Source organism: Meleagris gallopavo, chromosome 7, assembly GCF_905368555.1.
Source record: "Meleagris gallopavo chromosome 7, MGAL_WU_HG_1.1, whole genome shotgun sequence".
In the NCBI taxonomy this organism is placed as follows: Eukaryota; Metazoa; Chordata; class Aves; order Galliformes; family Phasianidae; genus Meleagris; species Meleagris gallopavo.
Window position 1 is genome coordinate 4,480,988 of NC_139410.1, and position 21,453 is coordinate 4,502,440.

General features: G+C 42.8%; 1 protein-coding gene across 1 annotated transcript; it reads right to left on the reverse strand.

Annotated features, from left to right (window-relative positions):
- Positions 1-3,216: 3,216 nt before the first annotated feature.
- Positions 3,217-21,284, reverse strand: MYL1 (myosin light chain 1). The gene is given in 7 exon segments (NM_001303193.1): positions 3,217-3,544; positions 4,130-4,182; positions 4,697-4,774; positions 5,249-5,422; positions 6,950-7,093; positions 10,534-10,561; positions 21,139-21,284. Coding segments are annotated over 6 exon segments (579 nt in total). The 5' UTR covers positions 21,265-21,284; the 3' UTR covers positions 3,217-3,544; positions 4,130-4,153.
- Positions 21,285-21,453: the final 169 nt, after the last annotated feature.

Consider the following 21,453-nt stretch of genomic DNA (forward strand, 5'->3'; position numbering starts at 1 on the left):
TTGAGCTAGAAGATGTGTGAAAGACCCAGGTGACATTGTAGAGGAGACAATTACATTTATTGCTGTCATGTAAAAGTATTGGAGATGTCTCCAAATGGATGAGCAAGCCTTCAGCTAAAGCTATGAGATGTCAGTGAGTATATATGCTGGCTCCTGTAGTATTGGAGACTGTGGGTGTTCCACCTCTGGAGCTGTTCAAGACCAGGTTGGATGGGGCCCTGGGCAACTTGGTCTTAGTACCAGATCTGGAGGTTAGTGGCCCTTCCTGTGGCAGGGGATTGGAACTTGATGGTTCTTGGGTGCCTTCCAAACCAAGCCCTCCTGTGATTTTGATTCTGTGAGGGTAATTTCATACACCTTCTGTGTCTTTGTGCTTTATTGAAGAGTGACACAACTAATTTCTTAGGCTGTAGGTGGGAAGGAGAAGTGTTGAGTGTTTAGCAGATCCTGAGAGGGGGGAAAAAAGCAAGCCATGCAGAGAGGGTTGCGAGGAGACCTTTTTGGACAGCCCCTGATGCTCAAACGAGCTTGGGCAGTGGATGGAGTGCGCTATGTACAACATCTATGATGAGTAAATAATTCCTGACACATCAGGCACACCTGGAAAAACTTTGCTTCCTGCCCAGCTGAACTCAGTGACTCAAGGTTAGGTAAAACATTAATTATGTTTTCATCTTTTTAACATTTAATTGCTTTGTGTAGGAGCCCATTTAAGTCTGGGAGACAGCAAAGCACCACGAGTAGCACAAAAACAGCTTCTGTTTTGTTTTTATTTTTTTCCAGCCAAGGATCTGGTCCCTTGATCAGCATACAGCCTGTATGTAGGAGAGAGCTAATGTTAAGCTCAGCATCCACATTTCCACAGTTGTTCTGATGTTTCTGCTTTGGGTTTGTATGGTACGCATTCCACGCTGCTAGTCATTCTGCTTTGTGGTGCATACTGAGGGCTAGTACTTTGCACCTTGACCTTTCCTTGGGGATTCACCCCTGCTCCCAAGGAGTTAAACTCATTTGCTTTGAGTAATGGAAAGCATGTTTATTAACAATGTTCTATTTAAAATACAAAGCAAATGCAGTGATAATGAGAGGTGTCGGATGTCTGGGTCTGGGAATTACTTTTTCCATTCAGAGCCTGAGCAGATGCAGGGCAGCCTTCCCCAGCTGTTGGGGTCTCTCTGGTCCCACTCTGAGGGAATGGTGGTCCTGCTTGAGGTGGGCACTTTTTCCTCAGGGAGCGGGGAATACGGGGGAAAAAATGAAAAGCAAAAAAAGTAGAGCTTTTTTGAGGAGCATCCCCCTAGGATCAGAAATCTGAGCAATGCAGAGGTTATTAAGATGGGACAGTGGGTTTAAACAAGTGAAACTTTTAAATGGTTTGAAGCAAAGCAGGTTACTCTGCTCACCTACAGACAATGCACCTGAACATTTTATTAGAGATCTTTGTTTATGCATTTCCAAGTTGTGCTTTCAAGTTGGGTACCTTTTGAGATGGGATTTATCAATGGAATTAAAAACTACTGAGAGGGAGGTCTGGATTTTTTGTCTCTTAATTAAAACCTTTTTTCCTTAAACAATCTCATTTCTATGCTTTCAAAAGAAAACATTTCTGGTTGATGTTGGTTTTTTTTGCTGAACGGCAGCTTCTGGTTGAAGCTGTAACTTGTTGAAAGAGGCTAGTATTGAAGAGCTGGTCTTTCTTTATAAGTGATTGAATTGCTTAAGATGACTCCCAAAATGTTGTCTTACCAAGGTATGATTTTTTTTTTAACAGATATTTATCTCTATGTATGTGGGTTTTTAACAATGGGTGGCTTAAACCTGCCTATTTCTGCGCAGAAGCTGTCTCCCATTCTGTTGGTAGTATGGCATTGGACTTAAGCTTACATGTTAACCAAAGCTGTGATTTTTTTAGAGAAGAAGGATGGAAACATTGGTCTTTCAGGCTGTTTCCATCCCTGGGCTGGTTACGTGACTGCACATAGATGTCGTGTGGTGAAGAAGTGTCAAAATGAGACTGACAGTGTATGTGGAGAAACGTTGTTTTGGTTTTTGTTTGTTTGCTTTCCCAGCAACTGAGATCCATGGTTTTCTTGGAAAGAGAAACCACACGGAGCATGTATGTGCAATATGGTGAGAAGCAATAGGGTGTCTAGCAGTCCTTTGAGATACATCCTCTAGGCTGAGACCCTATAAATAACTTGGTTCATGCCTCTTGAATTTTTTCTCCCTTGCCTTCTTAGGACAAAGTTAAGCTACTACCTCCCATTTCCCTTGTATCAAAGCCTTTTTTCCCCACCACGCATGAAGCAAGCACCTGTAAGCTACCTCCTGGCATGGGTCTCTGGGCAGGGCATAACTGTAAGACTTGCTTGGCCCTGTCTGTCAGTGTACAGTAGATTTTTGGGGGGAAGCCTTGCAAAAGAGGCAGCTGCTGCTCCGCTGGCTGTGCTGTGGCTTATTCTCATGCCAGCTGCCCCAGTGCACCTGTTGGTGTTTGAATGATGGCGCTGTTGTGCGCTGTAACTTAATAAGGCTAAGTCAGATTTTAATAGAACAAACTGACCCTCAGATAGGGGCTAAAGCAGTTTCACAAACGCTTAAGGAAAGGAGCAAGGAAGGAGCTACATTTAAGGGCAGGGATGTGCAGGTGACAGTTCAGCCCTGGGAGCTGGTTACTCCATGGACATTGGACTGCTCTCCACGTGGCCCAGGGAACGGCAGCCACAACGTTGGTTCCCTCCCATACAGAGCCTTTGTGTGTGTCTAATTCCTGATCACTTGTTCTAGTTGTCCATGAAACTCTAAATACAGCTGGTTGAGGGGATCCCTTCCTAATTGTGCTATGGGTCTACTGTTGTAGTACTAAGGAGTCTTTGCCACGAAGAGCGGCTCAGCGTGGCTCCCTGAGGCTGGGTCTGCCTGTGCACTGGGGTAGGTGCTACCCTGGGGGCTGTTCTGGTACCAGCTCCAGGTGGCCTTCATCCCAAAAGCATGTTGGTGCTGATCTCTGTGCCAGCTTCTTGACCGTTCCTCCTCCCAGTCCCCCAATAAAGCACTTTTCATCCATATTAAGTAGTGACCTCTTGAAGATGTTCAAATATATATTTTTTCAAATAAAACTTTATTTTGTGAAGTACAACATACAGAAATAAATTAAGTGCTTGTTTAAGTAGGTTTGAATAGGTTTAGAGGGGTTAAAAAAGACTTTATAGCCTCAAAGTGACAACAGGGATTTATTGATGCTTTATTTTTCCAAAGGTTTACATTCTTTCATGGGAAACAACATGGAAAGAGATGCCTGGGATGGATGAATGCTGGGTGGTAGCAGTTTTTTTTCCATCTAACTCTCCTTGGTGAAAGTTCAGTTTTTGGAAGTGACCCAGAGGCAACGCCTATGGATGCACTGGTAAAAATAAGAAAAAAAAAGTAGAGGGTTTGGAGGCATATTGTCCAGTCCTATGCAATTTCCATGTTGATGATAATTGCCAGAGCAAGAATTTCACTCAGGCAGATCTCAGGAGCCATCTGGTCTTCTCAGCTTGTTCTAGGAAGGAATGGGAAAGTACAATTAGAAATCACCTTTGGCTGAAGAAACACTGCAAAATGACAAATGGAGCCCTTAATTTTGCTTTTGAGATGTCTGTTGAGTTGTATGTGAGTTGGAATTGTCTCTCCCAACATAGCATAACATAGGTCAAAGGAGCCCGCATACCCACAGTATCTTGTTGCATTTTAAAGAGATGTGTTAAGCTTTTCTGCTGACAAAACAGAAGCATATCAAGGTTGTGGGTTGTGTTGTTTCTTTTATTGCTTTTTTTTCCCCCTCTGCTTGTAGAAATACTATTAAATCTGAGCCCTCTTTTGGCTATTGACCATGACTGTTAGAATACTTTCTAAAGATAATCACTTCATTTCACTAAATGCCACCTGAGTTTCTGACCAGTTGTAGAGCTGGGAATAAGACCCAGGGATCTGCTTTCCTGTGTTTTTTCTCTCTTGGACAGCAGTATAATTTTATCATTGGTGAGACAGTGTCATGTTGATTTCATAACCTATGTCTGGCCATGGGCAAGAAGAAGCCTTTCAGCATAGCAAAGAGACAAGGTTAAGCATGCAAATGGGAACGTACCATTTGTTATCTGGGGATGTCCGCTTAGACAGACATGATGTGCTTTACAAATGCTGTGGAAAAATACAGATGTGATAGTTAGAAGGAGCAGCAAATATTACTTCAGGAGACACCTTCAAAAGCAAGAGTTGTTGAGGAGCTGATGGTGTTGAAAAGGCACTCTTCTGATCAGATTTAACTTAGTAATGTGATAGGAAGTTTGAAGTGTTTAATACTGTTCAAACTCAATTCTCTTCCTGCTTGGGTGTGATGTGACTAAATGTCAAATGGAACACTTTGCCCAAGCATTAGCTGAGGGCTAGTTTACTTCCAATTATGGCAGCTTTTCTACAGAATGTCAGAGTCTAGAGACCCAGGGCTAACAATGGTAGCCTTCTCTGCTGTGGCTGAACCTAGCCTTTCCTGTGATGTGACTGCTGGCTAGGCACATCATTTCCATGCATAAACCCTTCAATGTAACTCAGCTATAGCTTTGTCCACCCAATTTGCCAGAGAAGTTAAGAGCCAACTGCAATGAAACTCAGGGACGAAAGGTAGGATGAGAGGGTGTTGAACTCCCACACGTACCCTCGTAGTTGATGCAGCCGTTGGAGTCTTCCTGACCTTTCATCAGTTCCTCTACTTCCTCTTCTGTCATCTTCTCACCTGGAGAATGGAGGCAGCCTGGTTAGTTCTTAAGCAGACACGCAGCTGAGGCGAAATCCTGCAGCTTTTCCTAATGTTTTCTTTCTTTTCTGAGGCAATAACAAGATCATCTGCTGCTGAGCTAAGATTTATGCATTTTAACTTCCTTTACAAGTTCTGCATGTGCATGTAGACATAGGGCTCCTAGTCACTTATAGAGTGAAGAACTATGCAACAAATCCTTTATCTGTGTGCTTTAGGTCACTAGAGTTTTCAGCCTTTTCTCTCTGTCTCTCAGTGGACCATTTTAGTACCTAATTTGAGTTTAGAAGTATAACTTTTTCTTTTGATCTTTCTGTTGCTTTACATCAGTTTTCCCAGAGTCTTGGCTAGCATCCTCCTATCTCTCTAAGCTAGTTAAAACGTTCTTCCTCCCTCTCTCATGCCTTCAAACAGCAGCAATTGTTTGTGTTCACAGATGTGACAACCCCTTACCCAGTGTGGCCAGTACATGGCGGAGTTCAGCCCCCATGACTGTGCCGTTGCCTTCCTTGTCAAAAACACGCAGACCTTCAACAAAGTCTTCATAGGTACCCTGATCCTTGTTGTTAGCAGCTGCTTGCAGCATGGGCAGGAACTCTTCAAAGGTAATTTTCTTGGCATTCATCTCTGAAAAGAAAGCATCAGTTGCAGTGCTGCTAGACACTCGAATGTTCACCTGAGATATTCCCACTGAAATTTGGGAAAGCCTCCCGCCTCACTTGCATGCCCCTTTCGCCACAGGTTTTAGATGCTCTGCAGAATTGGGATTCTCTTATCATGGGAGTTTTTGAATCCATCTGAATTTTCACATCTTCTCTCTACTCCACTTTTCCCATGGTTTTATACAGTACTTGTGTGTAGTGTATTTCCTTCAGAAATGAAGTGTGCTACGTGAGTTGATCTTTGAAAAGATTTTGGCAATGGAGGAGCTACAGAATACAGTGAAACGGAACTCCTTTCCTACTGCTTAGGGTTTAGGGCAAGACGAGTGAGATTCTGGGACTTAAAGCCCTTGGGTTTTTCAACATTATGTTACTGCCTCATCAGGTTCTCTTAGATGTGACTTGGCAAAAGTATAAACAAACTAAAAATAGGATGCCCAGTGGAGGTGGTATCCAAATTTGTTATTCAACATACTCATTCTGGAGGTTTAAGGCCCTACAAGCTTAGTGCATCCTGCCCATTTGTTTTCGGGAGCCAGAAGCTGAGGTCTTCAGTGAGGCCTTCCCCAGATGGCAAGGCTGCCAGAAGGCTTTTTTATTTTTTTTATTTAAATCCTTTCAAGGAGCAGCTTTCATCTGGGCGAGGATGGAATATAATAGGCGTAAATATAAGATAGTTTTGAATAGATAGTTGTTGCAGAAACTATTTTACTACCCATCTTTTTCACTAAAGATGTTGTTCAGTTATTGGTACAGTCACTTAGAGCACTGTCTCAGCTCAGTGTTAGTCTTTTGTTTAGCACTTCCCACTGATGCTAATGCTTAACTTACGACTTATAAACTGTTCTTTAGAGCCTCTCTTTCCAGGCCTGAGGGTTTGGATATTGTTTAGCCTATTCTAGTATGTACTATTTGAATGAAATTGGGGGTGTCCTGGAGTCAAGTCCTTGTTAAAAGGAGGTTATCACAAAATTTGCCACTTTTTATCTCTACAGAAGAGGAAAGGAAATTTCAAGTGACAGTTAGTAAATTACCAGTAATAATTTGCCAATGTGTGCTGTGCGTGTCTAGGTTTGTAGCAGTTTTAAAAAGGCCATCCTGTTCAGCTGAAATACACAGTTGGGTTTCTACTCTTGGGGTATGTCTCAGGTAATGCAAAAGAACTGCTGCTAGAAATAGCCTCTTGCTGAAGAGTCCGGGTCACAAAGAGACTGTGAGCAGTAAGAAGTGCGTGTTGCTCCAAGCTGACAACGAAGTGATCTTTGCAGAGACTACTCCATAGCCTAGGGATAAGGTTTTCCTTTTTCTGAACACTGTACTTCCTGCTGCCCCCATCCTCTTCAAAAGAAACTTACAAAATTCCCCTTATTGCTTCTGGAAAGCCCGCCTTGTTTCCCTAGGGAAGCAATCTCCCTCCTACTGGGAGTACTGATGTTTCCTAATTTGTTCCCCAGCTTGAAAAAGGGCCCAGGAGAGATAGCAGGGTTCTTACCCTCTTTGCTGGGGTTGCCCAGGATCTTGTTCATCTCAGCATTTGTGGGGTTCTGTCCCAGTGCCCGAACGATGTCACCGACCTGGCTCAGGGTAATCTTGGCATCACCAGTCTTGTCAAAGAGGAGGAAGGCCTCCTTGAAGTCTGCAAGGGAAGATCAATCATTAGATTGAGGCAGGCGGCTACACTTTGACCAGTATTGACAAAGCTGTGAGCCTGTTGTCTCCTGGTACTGTTCCAACGACTCCAGGGGAGTTAGCAGGGGAATCTTTGGCCTACAGTCCCAAGAAAAACTCCTCCTCTCCGACATTTGAGTTTTACTATTTTTAAACTTTACAACTACGATTTGTAGCTTTCCTGACTCTAAAAGCCGCCGGTATTTTTGCAACTGACCTTGCAGTTATTTCAAACACAGAGTGAAATAAGCTTTCTACAGCCCTTACCATTCAAGAACAAGTTTCTTTACGTGACATAGCAGCAGAAGATTACTGAATAATCCGCTGTACTCTATCTCATCCAAAGACTCTTCTGCCACAGTACCTAGCTGCACAAAACATCTGCCTGCTTCTGTGGGTTTTGCTTGCAATTTCAGCATCTTAACTACATGCTACTAACAGCCAACTTGAAGGTAGAGTTAAAATGCTCCTACTTCTGCTCTGCCTTAAAGCTGCCCTACAATGACACTTCCACCTGTGTTCATAATCATAGAATCATTAAGGTTGGAAAAGACCATTAAGAACATCTAGTTGAACCATCAACCCATCCCCACCATGCCTGCTCAGGTCCACATCTCCGCATTTCTTGAACCCTCTGCAGAAGGAGACTCCACCACCTTCCTGGGCGGCCTGTTCCAGTGACTGACCACACTGAGAAGAAATTTCTCCTTATATCCAACCTGAATCTCCTCTGGCACAATTAAAGGTTTCTTGTCCTATCACTAGCTACCTGGGAAAAGAGGCCAATCACCCCCCATCTCACCACAACCTCCTTTCAGACAGCTGCAAAGGAAGAACTGAATTATTAAGAATCACAAGTAGAACCATAGAATAACTAATTCCCTCCTTTGTCTGCCGTTTGTAGTCTGTATGCACTTCTTATAGAAGTGTGAATGTCTGGGCAATGCTTGTGTGGTTCTTTATTATGGTGCGTTCCCAGTGTGTACAACTTCAAGACTTTGTTTCTTTTCGTGATGCCAGGTTATCAACATTTGTTTATTGTGCCCTTGCTGCTGACCCAAGTACTTTGGTGTACTGACATTTCTAATAAAAATCAGTGCGGGCAGTTGCCTATCACATTGTCTATCTGCTAAGCTCCATGTTAATCATCTTAAAAATTCTTCAAACTTTTTAGACTACTGTTGCAATAAACAAAGATCTTTTAAAAAAAAAAAAAAAGGCCAAAGGCTTAGCTGAAAGGCCATCTTTGAACCTCGTATGTCTGGAGCATCTTGGTCTGTGCTGTTATCTCTGCTGAACTGCAGTGCCTGATGGTGCTGTTTTGACTCCAAGTCAAAACCAAGTGTGTGCCCTTCCCTTGGCTGTGATGCTCTTCCAGCAGCTGGAGAGTGCTTTGTCTCACAGTATATGTAGGTGGAATGTCCTCTGTGCCTCAGGGCGGATTTAGGAGTAAGAAACCACACCAAGTCATGTCCTCATTCATCTTGTGCTGGGAACATATGGCACAGAGGTGCTTGGGCTCTTGCTTTAGCCATCCATAAACCACGTTACTGGAGGAGATTCTGGCATCCAGCAAAACTGCTGATACAGGATGTACAACCTGCTAGGCTGTAATCTAATACATCTGAAACTAATCTTCTTACTGTTTGATGTGTGAGACCTATAACCCTTTACTATTAGCCTCTCCCCTTACAGCTTTTATTGCAGACTATGAAATCAAGGCCTTCTGGACCTGTGTGGAGCTTCCCCTTACAATATACCAGCTTCTGCTCTTGCAGCTGAGGTCGATAGAGTTGTGCTGATTTATACTATGTGATCAGATCTTTCATCTGGTGCGTTCCTGACATTTAGCCAGAGCAAAGTATAAAACAATGCCACTTTGTTATTAGAAAAGCCCTCAGAGTTTCCCTGCTTTGTAAATCCCATGAAGTTTTATGTTCGTTGGGTTCTGAATGCAGTTCCCTGGCTCAGAGAAATTTTTTCTGCCTTAGGTGTGAACATCACTGCCATATCTTTGATTACTTTTTTTTATAGCTAGTCCTGGTTTATACCTCTGCTGGAATAAGCAAGTCTAAAATCCCTCTGTAAGGAGGGCGATAACCAGCGCTTGCGTGGATGGAAATAGCAACTGAGAGTGGGTCAGCTCTGTTCCAGGGAAATTCTCCTTCTCTCAAGTGGACATTAATTACTCCTCTGTTTACCTTAGTCACTGCAGCAAGATAGCAGTTGGATGGTCTGAAATATGGAAGGAAGCTGATAAAAATCTTTAGTCTTGTTACATGTGCCAGTTTTGAATTTATGACATTTCTCTTTAAACTCCCTACACTTCTGTAGAAGTTTTAAAATTGTGAAGTGATGAGGAGTCCTGGCCATAAAGGAAAACATTTTGAGTGTTTGGATGTCAGGAAGAAGAATGGTTCCAGCCCTACTTGCTTCAGAGTATTTTTCCCTGTTGATTTTGATGGTGTAAGATAGAACAAGCTGATATTTGGGAAGTTTAGAGCTCTTTTAACCTCTGCTTCAAGTTGTTCCTCATCCTCTGGATTTCTAGTAAATTCTTGTGTATTCCATTCTAAATAAGTTCTTCACAGTGAGAAGACTACTGTATTTGCTACTGCATTTTTGAGAGCGTTAAAGTCCACATTATTTAATATAATCCAAATGCTTCTTTAAGGTAGTTAAAACGCTCATGTTAAGGTTTCTAGAGCTTCAATGGGGGTGAACTGCTTCTCAGCAGTTCACCAAAAGAAATGTAAATAATGCAAGATGCTTGAGAACTGTAGTGCATTGACTAATTACATTTTGTGACAGTTCATGAGTCACTTATTTGCCAGCCACTTCCATGCTTCATGAATATATTTAAAATAAAATAGCCTCTCTGCCCCCTCTTCCATAGCATCTCCTAGCAAGAGTGACATGTGAGCCTTTAGTGAAATGTTTTCTCTTCATATAAATGCACAGCTAAATTAAACCTTTCAGCTCGCTCCCCCTTTTTTTTTTTTGTCTTCAACTGCCTCATAGCAGTTGCTGAAATAGCAATGTCCCTCATAGCTTTAAGAAAAAAGAAAAAAAAAAATGCATTTTCAGCATGCTTATGAGCAGCCAGCTCAGTTGAAAAATGTTCAGCAGGTAGAAGTGGTAGCACCCCTGTATTTCCCCTTCACACATCAGCTCATCTACTTCTCAACTTAGGTGGCATATAAGCACCCAGATAAATTACGTGTAAATCTGAGTTCACGTTGTTGTTTAGTTTAAGTCAGCACAGCGACTCTGAGGTCAAGAGTGGTGTGGATTATTCCAGGTGAATGAAGTCCTAGCTCATCTTTTGGTAGAGGTTAAACTTTCAAGACTGTAGCTCCTGTCTGAACTCACATACATGTAAAACACATCAGCTGTCTTGCAACTTACCATCCTGCTGCTCCTTGGAGAACTCGATCTGTTGGAAGGAAATCAATCACAAAAAATAGCTTAGGAAGGGGGGGCTGGGGGAGAACCTGCTCGTTTTCTAAAGCATCCAGCTCAATCCATGAGTATCTTCCAAGACAGCAAAAAATGTGGCCTGACAGATGCACAGAAGTGATGCAGATGGCAAAAGAGCTCTTAAGACTGGTGAACGCTTAGCTTTTTGGTAGCCATTATGTTCCCCCCTCCTGCCCCCGTTAGTTTAGTTTTTGTTTCACTTACCATTGATTTGGTCAGCTGTGAAAGACTGCAATTGGGAAGAGAGAAAGAAAAAAAGGAGAAGTAGTACTGCTGAAAATGCACTGAGAGAAAGCAAATAGCTCAAGGTAGCTGAATGTTCTCATATCTGTCTTGCCTCATGTAATTAGGCCACAGAAACCCAAACTAGCAACCTGTAAAAATGCATCCCCAGGCCTGTTTTTAGGATTCTTATAAAAACCTGCATCCCTGTGAACACCAAAGTTGTGGCCAGAAGCAATAACAACCTAAATTTTTTTAACTAACAAATAGGCTGTTTATGTACCACCAGGTCACTTACTACATTAGTACAGACTCACTTAATAAACCATTTGAAGTAATAGTTAAAACAAGCAGCTTTTTTTTTTTTTTTTTTTTTACATTAACATAGAAAATAAATCACACCCTTCAAGCTTGTGTTTAAGTTAGCTTTTGACAGCACATTGTTTCATAAAGTATTGAGCTACGATACGTTCTTGTATTAAAAATATTGCGGAGGAAAATCAAGCAAACCTAAACTGTCATCTTCTGGCCTGTCCTCCCCCCAGAACTATCTCGAACAAGAAGCTGAATTTACTCCTGTAAAATACACTGGCTCTCTGCTAACATTTAGTTTTGCATTGGACCCACCATGATTGAGAGTTGGAAAAGTAGAGCGGCGGACGGGCCGGAGGGATTAGCTGAGAGGTCTCTGAGAGTGGTCCTGCTTTCCTGGCCTTTCTTCCCCTTATTTATCTGGCAGCGCTGACGGCATTGCCTGGATTAGGTGTCAGAAGGAAGCTGCCCCTCCCCTTGGTGAGTTCTTTAGCTTTCTTAGGGCAAAGTGACAGGAGGCACCGTGCCTTGACGGACATCTTACGACTGCTATTTTTAGGAGGTTGGAGAGGGACAGGGAGTAGCAAGCAGCAAGTTTGGATCATGTCAGCACTTTCTGGGTCTGGACCATCAAGAGTTGGATATTCCTTGTCCAGGCCTACCAAGATAGGAAAGGCTCCTATTTCTCCCATAAGCCATGAAGTCAGCAATCGAGGAGCGCTGAGGGCAAGAGGTGCCATGTGTTTGCCCAGCTGGCTTGTTTTACACGTGGCTTGCAAGACGTGTGTTAGGTGCAGCTGGATAGCATGCTTTGGATTTGTTTCAAAGCCCATTGAAATCACTAGTACTCCTTCTTCCTTTGCTGGCTTTTCTCAAGCCCTTATTTGGATGGTGTAAGATCTGTATTAGATGAGTGGTGCTGCTTGTCCTTTTGGTGCAATCCAGCTGTTGGCACTGGGAAGAAGGTTCACCTGCTTGTTGAGGTGGTGTCCGATCTAAGATCTTCCACTGCACTGCTCGTGTTTTCCAAATTTTCAAGGGTTCTAAGGACAAGTTTATACACATGTTGGACCCAGCTATATTACTAGGTTTGCAGCTGATGAGGAGATGTAATTTGCAGGGCAGCGAGGAATTTAGGACACCTTCCTTTTAGGGCTTGAGTTAGGACCCTAGCATGCCAACTTCAGAACTTACTGGTGTGATGAGAGGAGGAGCCGCTGAGGTCAGAAATGGAGGGGTTTTTGTGGTGCAGGTATGTGGAAGGAGCTGTGATTGAAGCAAGGATGCCTGTCAAGCTTTGTGTGCTGGAAGGGGACTAGACTGGTCATGGTGGGGAAAGACAGCAGTGGCTTTTGGGCTGCAGGGTGGTCCTGGTGGGATTACAACTGAGAGTTTCAGGATATGCTGGAGAAGGGAGGTTGTGCAGTTTCTCCAGTAGCAAAGACCTATTCCTATAGTGCAACACTTCCCAAACCTGGCTCACATTACTAAACTGATGCAATGAAAGGTAAAAGAATGAGGGAAAACTGCTCCAAACTTTGCTTCCTCCCTGTCACTCCGACTGGATGAGAAGGTTCATGGAGCTGGGATGGAAAGATTGTACTACAGCAGGAGACTCCATTCTTACAAACAAGTCCTCCCTAACGTCTGTTCTCCTTTGCTACGCACTTGCCACTCCTCTTTTTCTAATGATAAAATGTGATGGGTGTAGCTCGTTTAGTTAACCTAGAGATAAGCTTAACTGTTCTAGCTTTTTTCAGTCTGAAAAGGAAACGATCAAATCCAACCAGACTTAACATTAATATTTCTGAAAGACTGAACAATCAAAATGGCTCAAAATAATTAGTGCTATTTGAAACTTTAACTTCTTACTTCCCCTCTTAAAATCTATAGATACAACTGCAAAGAATTTTCTGAGCTAGTCATCTTAGTTTGAAGATATTTTGACCAAATGGATTATTTGCATTTTGGGGGAATTCCTCGGAAAATATACTGAGCCTGAAAAATACTCTGGTGCCAGTTCTTCACTTTTGCTTGTTCTGCTACTTGTGGTCTGTTACCGTGTGGGAATGGGGACATATTCAGGATAGGGTTACACAGAAAAGGGATTTGATGTTTTTGTCTGAATTAGCCCACATTGATTTAGCACAATTCAGATCTCCTAATTAATACCGGCTGGGGCAGGAGCACAGGCAGTGAGAAAACTAATATAGACCTTGGCCATCAGTCCCAATGCATTAATAGAGGAGCTCTCCAAAGACTTTGGCAGAGCTGAAATGTTGCCTGGGTCAAAGTAGTGTGTTGCCTTTTGTGGAATTTTCCTCCTGTCCTCAGTCTCTTGCTCTGCAGTGTTGGAGGCTGGAAAATGTTTCCCTGGAAACACAATTGAAATTTTGCTCAAGGAAAATTTTCCCAAATATCTTCTAGATTCCAGATCCAGCCTATTACTTGCTACAACAAAACCCATTCCAAAAGATTTTAAATGCCAACAAGAAAATAATTGGGGTGCGTTTATCTTGAGCAGAGAAAACTGATACCTGGATTAGCCAGCCACCTGGCTTCAATGGGCTATCAAGTAAGTATAAATTGAGAGGGTTATCCATATATGCAGGCACTACAGCACTCTTGATTGTATGAGGCTTTGGCTCAGGTTTTACAAGAGGAGATACTTGTGCACCATATTGACCCTTCATTTTGTCACTGATTCTTGAATAAATATGCCCTAAACATTGTTTCACTGAAGAGAAATTATCTAGCATGGGCACATTAGAAGAAGCTCTAAGCCTACAGGGTTTGTTGGGGGCTTTAAAATGCTTCTTGTTTTAAATATGATGAGCCTCAGGGCCTTAGGAAGAAGGTGAAATTTCAGGGAGTTCAGTTTGGTGTGGGTATTTTTAAATAAAACCTAGTTTTTAAATAGAACTAATACAAATGCCATCCCCCAAAATGTCCAGTAAAAATAATGGAAGGATCTGCAACATATGTAAAGACCAGTAGGAACTGGATTTGTCAAACATGGCTCAGCCTGTACTTACAGTAAGGTTATTATCCAGGAGGAGGACAGCTATAGCAAGGAAAAGTGCTGCTTTTTTCTGACTTTTTTGTTTTGTTTTTGGTTGAGGCATTTCACTATATAGTTTGTGACCATTTTCTATTCTTCTAATTGCTAACGGGACTCATTCTGACCAGATCCCAGTTACATAGAGTAGTGTGGACAGGGTTGCGTGCAACTCTTCATCACCAGATAAGCAGAAGACCCAATCCACCCAAACCTGTGTGCTGTGCCCACCTATTTGGACTGGAGGGCACTGTAAGTACAGCTGTGCTGAGGGACAGCCACTTTGTGCTCTTTGCAAGTATCTGGGCAGAGTGAAAGACCCCAGGGAAAGGTGCTGCTTGGAGTTAAAGCTGCTCCATCTGCTTGCCGCTCTTTGGCTGAGTTACAGAGAAGAGAATTGTTGTAGCTGGGTTTGGATTAGGGAGCCACCAGGTAATTCGTGGTACTGGTTCTGTGGAAGAGATTGAGAACTTCTCAGATGTCTCTAAAAATCAGAGAGGGAAAGATCAGACAGTCTCTGAGAATTCTTGTTATATATTTAGCTGTTCATCCAGATCTCAAGGGATTTCTTTTATTTCTGGGTGGATGTAGCTGGGGTTGTGCCTGTAGCAGTTCATATGGTGTCTGCTCACTGCTAATGCTTCCTCCTTGGTTAATACAGCTGCATGTATTTTCTAGCAGACGTGATCGAGTGTGGGACCACACAGCTCTCCAACCCTTCCATAAAGCAGGCTGCTGACCCTCACTCTGGTTCAGTAGCTGGTGTGATGGATGCCGCAGATTTCAGAGGCTGTTTCTCATTTAAGTAAAAATCAGCAGCCTGATAAATTTAGCCTCGTATCTTTTATAAGACAAAGAAACACCTCGAGGGGGTGAGCTGTTGAGAAAGAGCTCTTTTTTGAGAACGAAACCGCCAAGAAATATAATAGGAGAAAGAATAAGGATGAACACTGCTAATGTATGGGAGAGAAATGTGAGATGCCGTGAGGTTTGGAAGAATAGTTCTAAATCTTTTAGCTTAATGGATTTTATAGTGATAATTTTTTTCCCCTCTAAGCACTCTTTCTAACTTTGTGCCTTGTTTACTTTAAAGTTTGCAACTTTACAGTTAGGATAAAACTTTTAGACAAACCTTGGCAATTAATTAAATGTGCCCTTTCTGAAATGCCTGAGTGTGAAATGTGTCGCAGCTGCTGATCACAGCATTTTGCACAGGCTTTATTGGCTTCACAGGGGGAAGGACAGTCGGCTGTGCTCGCTTGTTAGTGTGTCCCTTTTCTAACTGCATTTAGTTTTGCATGAATGTGTGTAATCGAGGGGATGTGCGAGGAAATGTGAGGCTCTGGAGCTCCGCGCTGCTCTGCAAGGGATGCCTTGTTTTAACGTGCCTCCCAGTGGCAGCGGTAGAGTATTAACATTATTTGAGCTATTGCTACTTGACATTTAAGTGCTATGTAGCAAACTAGCCAGCTGAAAGCGTTTTTTGGCCATGTGTGTGAGATGTAATAAAGCCTCAAGGAACCAGGGGCAAATTTCCATCTTGGCTGTTTCATATCTCCTTACAGTCAGCTTCTTTCTTTATGTGTCATGGGCTAAATTCGTCACCTTCTTCTTACCTTATGTAAGATAAACTCAAGTATCCTATTGCTATCAGTAGTGATCTCTCTGTGTGCTAAGGGGCTGTAAACTGCTAGAAGTACTGTTAGATAGTTTCAATTAATCTGTTGGTGGGAGAAAGCCTCTACCATACAACTGTTGCTTGCACTTGAAATTACTCTAGTTGAGCTTTTGGGATTTTCTGTTATTTGCTCTGAACTCCGTTGTTTCTATCAAATTCTGGCACTCTTTGGACCCTCCAAAGTTATCTTAAGTGCCTCCAAAGCAATGCTGCCAAACCTGTGAATTACTAAGAATGGATCTTGTTTGAAATATTAAAAAAAAAAAAAAAAAAAAAAAAAAGGAGGGGGGGAAGCCATTACTTTGCTAACGTGAAAAACCATTTAAAGACAGTGTCTCCTAAAATATATGGACAAATTATATTTCTGAGGGGCTCCTTGCTAAACAGCACTTTAGGAAGCTGGTCTGGATGTCGGGGAGGTACTTTCACATCTTGTAAGGTGAAGTATTATTGGTGTTTGTCTCCTTCCTACCTGAAGGGCACTTAGGACCAGTGACCTTGTCTAGTAGGTAAATCCATCCCAAAGAATCTGGAGAGTCGCTGGTGTTGGGTCAGGCATAACCTAAAGGCCTGAGCCAAAAATTTTAGCCAGGAACCTGCCAGTTTCTAAGAAAGCCCTTAATGCTATGAGCAAAGCTACTGTTAACCTTGCTGTTCTCATTCTGCCACTTCACAAGGAGTTTGTCTGCGGTGCAATTGCTCTCTGAGCACTTCAGCTGACATTTGCAGCCCTGCTTGCCCTCCAGCCCAGCAGCTTTCTGTCAGTGCATTTAGTGAGTTTACCTCTCTGGTTATATCCAATGCAGTGCGTGTTCAGAGATGACCTTCTTGAGTACTGAACATATTAAGAGTTAAGGACATTTGGAGAAATACTTGTTGCAGTCTTAAGAGCTCTGTATTTAAAAACAAAACAATCACACAGGCTTGCATCCACGCAGCAGGCTTTGTCATGCATCACAGTTACACAAGGCCTTAGCAAGTATCTGTTAGTTGATAATTATGAATTACTTTCCCCACAAATATGTAGGTAGTGTATCTACAATAGGGTATGGCATAATCAGTCTCCTTGAAAACACCACCGTGCAAAAGGAGCATCAGTTACACCATGGGTACTTGGGAAAGACACTCAGGTGTAAAGGACACCAGTAAAGGACCTGGTGTGACGCTGGATCAGAGTGCTACACATCCAAATCACTACAGAGAAGAGCACTGAGCTCAGCATCTCCAGATCCCAAAGCCTTGTGGTCAGTGCTGCAAGGCTGGTGTTGATCCAAGGACTGGGTGTATGTGCTGGGAAGGGCCCTTCAAAATTCCAGTAGAAAAAAAGCAGCACACTCTTCATGTTAGTGGTAGGGACAAAGTTAAACAGGAGAAAAAACTTGTCTAACTGCTTCTGGTTTGAACAGTTTAAAGTTCAGCCTTTTGTTGCAAAACCGAACACCTGAGAAATTCTCATTGTAAATGTTTTGTAGTAGTGCTGCTCATCTGCTCAGAGCTTCTCACTGAGGCATGCACATGAGAAGAAAGTTAACAAAACAGGTGAGCTAACTTTTGGAGGAATGTCCTTCCTACAGTTTTAAGTACTAAATTCCAGGAGTCTCTTAACAAAATGACTTAAATGGTTATTTATTCTTTAAATCATGGTTGGTTCCTGTTGAAGTCCAGCTCGTAATATTCCAGTGTGTTCATCACCCTGTTCTTCTCTTGTCAGTGATTTAATTCTTAACTTTTGTATTTGACTTTAAGTCCCAGGACACACTTTTGGAAAAGGAGAAATATAAATTTAGACTTGAAAGGTTTATGCAAAGCAAATTTAGAGTTGTTGTTTCTTGAGTAGGGGAAAAAAAGATCTTTAATCTTTGACATCAAAATGAATTCCTCCTGTTCTCAGTGCTTGCCTTGATTTCCTTTCTGTCCCGGTTGCACTATAACCTATGGTGAGCTGAGGGTAAGGCTGAGTTCAGAGACTTGAGTCTTTAGCAGTCTGATATTCCTGTTACTCAGGGTTTTAGTCAATAGATGGTGCTCAAAAATAGAAAATCTCACACTAGCTGCTAGTACGTTACTAAGTCATTTGCTTCAATTGGGTTGAAGTGTATTTGGAAAGAACGGTCAGTAGTAACAAGAGAAGATGATAAGGCCCATTGCCACTTCTGAGGATGCTAGGTGATTTTGGGTGCCTACTTTGCAAGAACCCAGCTTAAGACTTCTTAAGCTTGGCTTATAAAGTGTGCATCCCAAGGGGCTCAAAATCAGACCGCATAAAGAATGACCAAGCAAGGCATCCGATGGGAGGAATATCCCCAGAAGAATGACCACTAATATTGGGTAACCTCTTGTTTGTTTTGGAGAACATTATGATTTCTGATGCCCATTGAAAACGAGGTGCACCACCAGATTTGGCTTATTTGGCTGATGTAAACCCTGATTTGGCAGCTCTACCCTTACCCACTCCAGCTGTAATGAGTAGAGGGAGCTTAGATGTAAAAACTAAGGAAGCCTTTCTGTGTGTCTACTGGCTTGGTGACTCTCCAGAACGTTGCTGGCCCCACAGCCCGGTAATCTCAGGAATCCCTTGTTTGCATCAAGCACCAAGATGACTGATAATTCCCCTGGCGAACATAGGGGAGCCCATTTGATAGTCTTGATGAAAGTGCTGGGGGTTTTGACTCCACACGTGGTAGATCAGCACAAGAGCTCCAGAAGAGGGTGCTGATCAGAAGAGAGTCCTGGTCAGAAGCTGAGGTTTAGGTACTCTCTGGCTCTTAAGTTTTGGTGGAAATGGTGCTGTGCCTTTTTCTGTGCTGACCCTTTGCTGGTTGAATGGAAGGATTCCGGATTCATTAATGCTAAAAGAAGGGACTGAGCTAAAACTCAGAAAATGTGTATTTCTGTACCCAATTACATACATCTACATGCATCTCCTGGTCAAATTGCTTAGAAGAGGAGACTATTTCCCCTAATTTCCTGAGGTCTCAGTGTGTGAAAATGGGTAACCCAGGATGGCTGGCTGGCACTTCAGGAGGTTGTCCAGTCCTGCTGCAAGACACCATGCCAAAAGCGCTGTGGTTGTTCCTGTTGTGTGCTCAAAGAGCTGACCCTGGAGGTGCCACGTCCATCTGAGCAACCCTTGGACTGCCGTGGAGGTCCAGGTATGGGGGGAAGGCTTGGTACTGGAGGGACCTGTCTCCTTTACAAGCAGTGTGGGTTTCTGCATCACCTTGTGGTGATCGCTGTGCAGTTGGGTGGGCCCTTCATTGCTGGGGGGCTCTCTCTGGCTGTGTTGCACCTCTGAGGCTTCCTGGCCTGCTAAGGCTGTGATGGGACGGAGACTGTGCCAGCCACACTGCAGGGCAGACCTGCATCCTCCATCATGCTGCTCAAAGCTTTACTCATTTGCAAACAGGAATAGTAATGCTTGTGTGCTGCCATGAGTGTTAAGGAAGTAGTTCTGCTAGCCCAGGTTTTCCCATACTTCAAAGAGGAATAACGTTGTCTGATCTTTCAGAAAAAAAGAATTTACGAAGACTCTTTTTTGTCATATTGGATCTGATAAAACCTAGAGCATTCTCTTTTTGCTATTGGCATATACCCCTTGCTGTAGAGGAGAGCTGTCTGTGCAGAAGAGTGGGTTGGATTGCCTTAGACTGCAGCTTGCTATTTTTTTAGCTGGTAATACACTATTAAGTCTATTTATGTTAAGATAGATTAGCTGAGATCACTGAAGTTGAAAATTCTATTTTCTCCTAATGAACTGGACATAGAGAGCTATCAAATCATATTAAATTATTTCATAGGCAATCTAGCTTGTGTTCCCCTTCATCTCTGAGATGAGCAAAATGTGAAGTCTAATCTAATTTTTAGATGGTATTCTCAAAAACAGTAGGCTTTTGTGTAGCTTTCACTAAGATTCTTTTAAATATTTCAATTTTTTTTTTCTTCCCCCCTCTTGCTCTTGTTTTGCTTTGCTAGTGAGTTCAGCTGCAATCTTATAAGGAGCTATGTGCTGTTCCAGCAGAATGCTGGCTACCAGTGGTGAAAATCAAAGACAACTTGAGGAATTTCACTAAGTGGGTCATAATCCTGGGACTATATTGATGACAGACTGCATGTATTAAGATACCTTAAACAGAATTCATCATGAGATTAAAATGAGTAGCTCCTATTAGGAGTCCTTGTACTCCTTCTTTTCTTCATAGTAGGCATGATTCCTTATCAGCAAATTGGTCCCAGGACCAATCAGCTCGTCAGGTAGGTGGAGAACAACTATTTATAGTCATGCCCAGAGAAATAGGTCTGTCCCTTCATCTCTTTAACTGCTTAACCTCCCCCTACTCTTTCCTAAATAGAGATTTCCCTTTGAGGAGTGCTTGGGGGATTCTTTTCAGAGGGTTACGGCAAGGATCGGTGATGCTGGATGGCATGCAAAGTCTAAATTCAGAATAAGTTCCAATGGGCATGCAGTCAGAGGGAAACCTCTGGAAGCCTTTTCCTCTTGCTTACTCTCAATTTGCAGCAAATTGTGAATTTTGAGCAATTATGAAAAGGTGAGAGGAAATAACTGGAAGCACTTCCATTCATGGCTTTCTAGCTCATCGTGTTTTTCAGTGTTCATTTTACAGAGAAAATGAAAATAGGTGAATTTGCCAAATCTTTTTCATCTCTGCTGCTTTTAAAGACAAGCAGTGGTGATCTTAAAACACATGCCCAACGGGTCGTTGAGTGGTTGCAAAAATTTGGGAAGAACTTTGAGGAGAAATTGCAAAATAACATCTGTTTTTAGTACCATGCTGTGGGAAAGCATTTCATTCCAAGTTCTAGTAACATTTTCCAGTCCTCATGCACCTACTTCAGGGTTTGGGGGATTAATTTTCGTGGGTTTTCTTTGGGTTGTTTCTTTTTTTTTTTTTTTCTTTTTATTAGTGGAACTTGTAAATTCAGCTTTACTAATCAAGTCAGGCTGATGCTGGTTTGGTAAGAAGTTATGAGGGTAACCCTCCACAGTACGCTTGAAGTCACCAAGCTCCACTCTTCTGTTAAATCATGCGCCATGCCTCACACCCCTCCAAGCTACCAAAACAACCAAAAGCTCAGCAGCTCAAGAAATCCACTGCCCATAAGGGGTTACTTATTCATTACACTGCAGTCCCCAGACGGGAGCCAAACACACACAACATTTCACTGCAGGTTTCAGCAAGAACTCTGCTAATTTTCCCTCTTGGGAGTGCTTGGGCTCAGCGATCAGCACGCGTTCATCCATTACCTTGATGCTCTTGAGATCGATTGCTGGCTCTTTGGGTTTAGCGGGCGCTGGTGCAGGTGCTGGCGCGGGTGCGGGTGCTGGTGCTGCTGCTGCTGCTGGTTTCTTAACGTCCTTCTTAGGTGCCATTTTGTGTTGCTTAAACTTGAGAGTGAAGGTGGCTCCCCCAAAAAACCTGAAGACCCCCCTGAAAACGATTCCTGGGAGAGAAGCGGTGGTCGGAATGAGCTACAGCCCGTGCCCTGGAGGTGGACCCAGTGTGCTAAACTCTATAAGGGCATATATATATTTCACTTAGTGCCTTGTACAATCCTGACA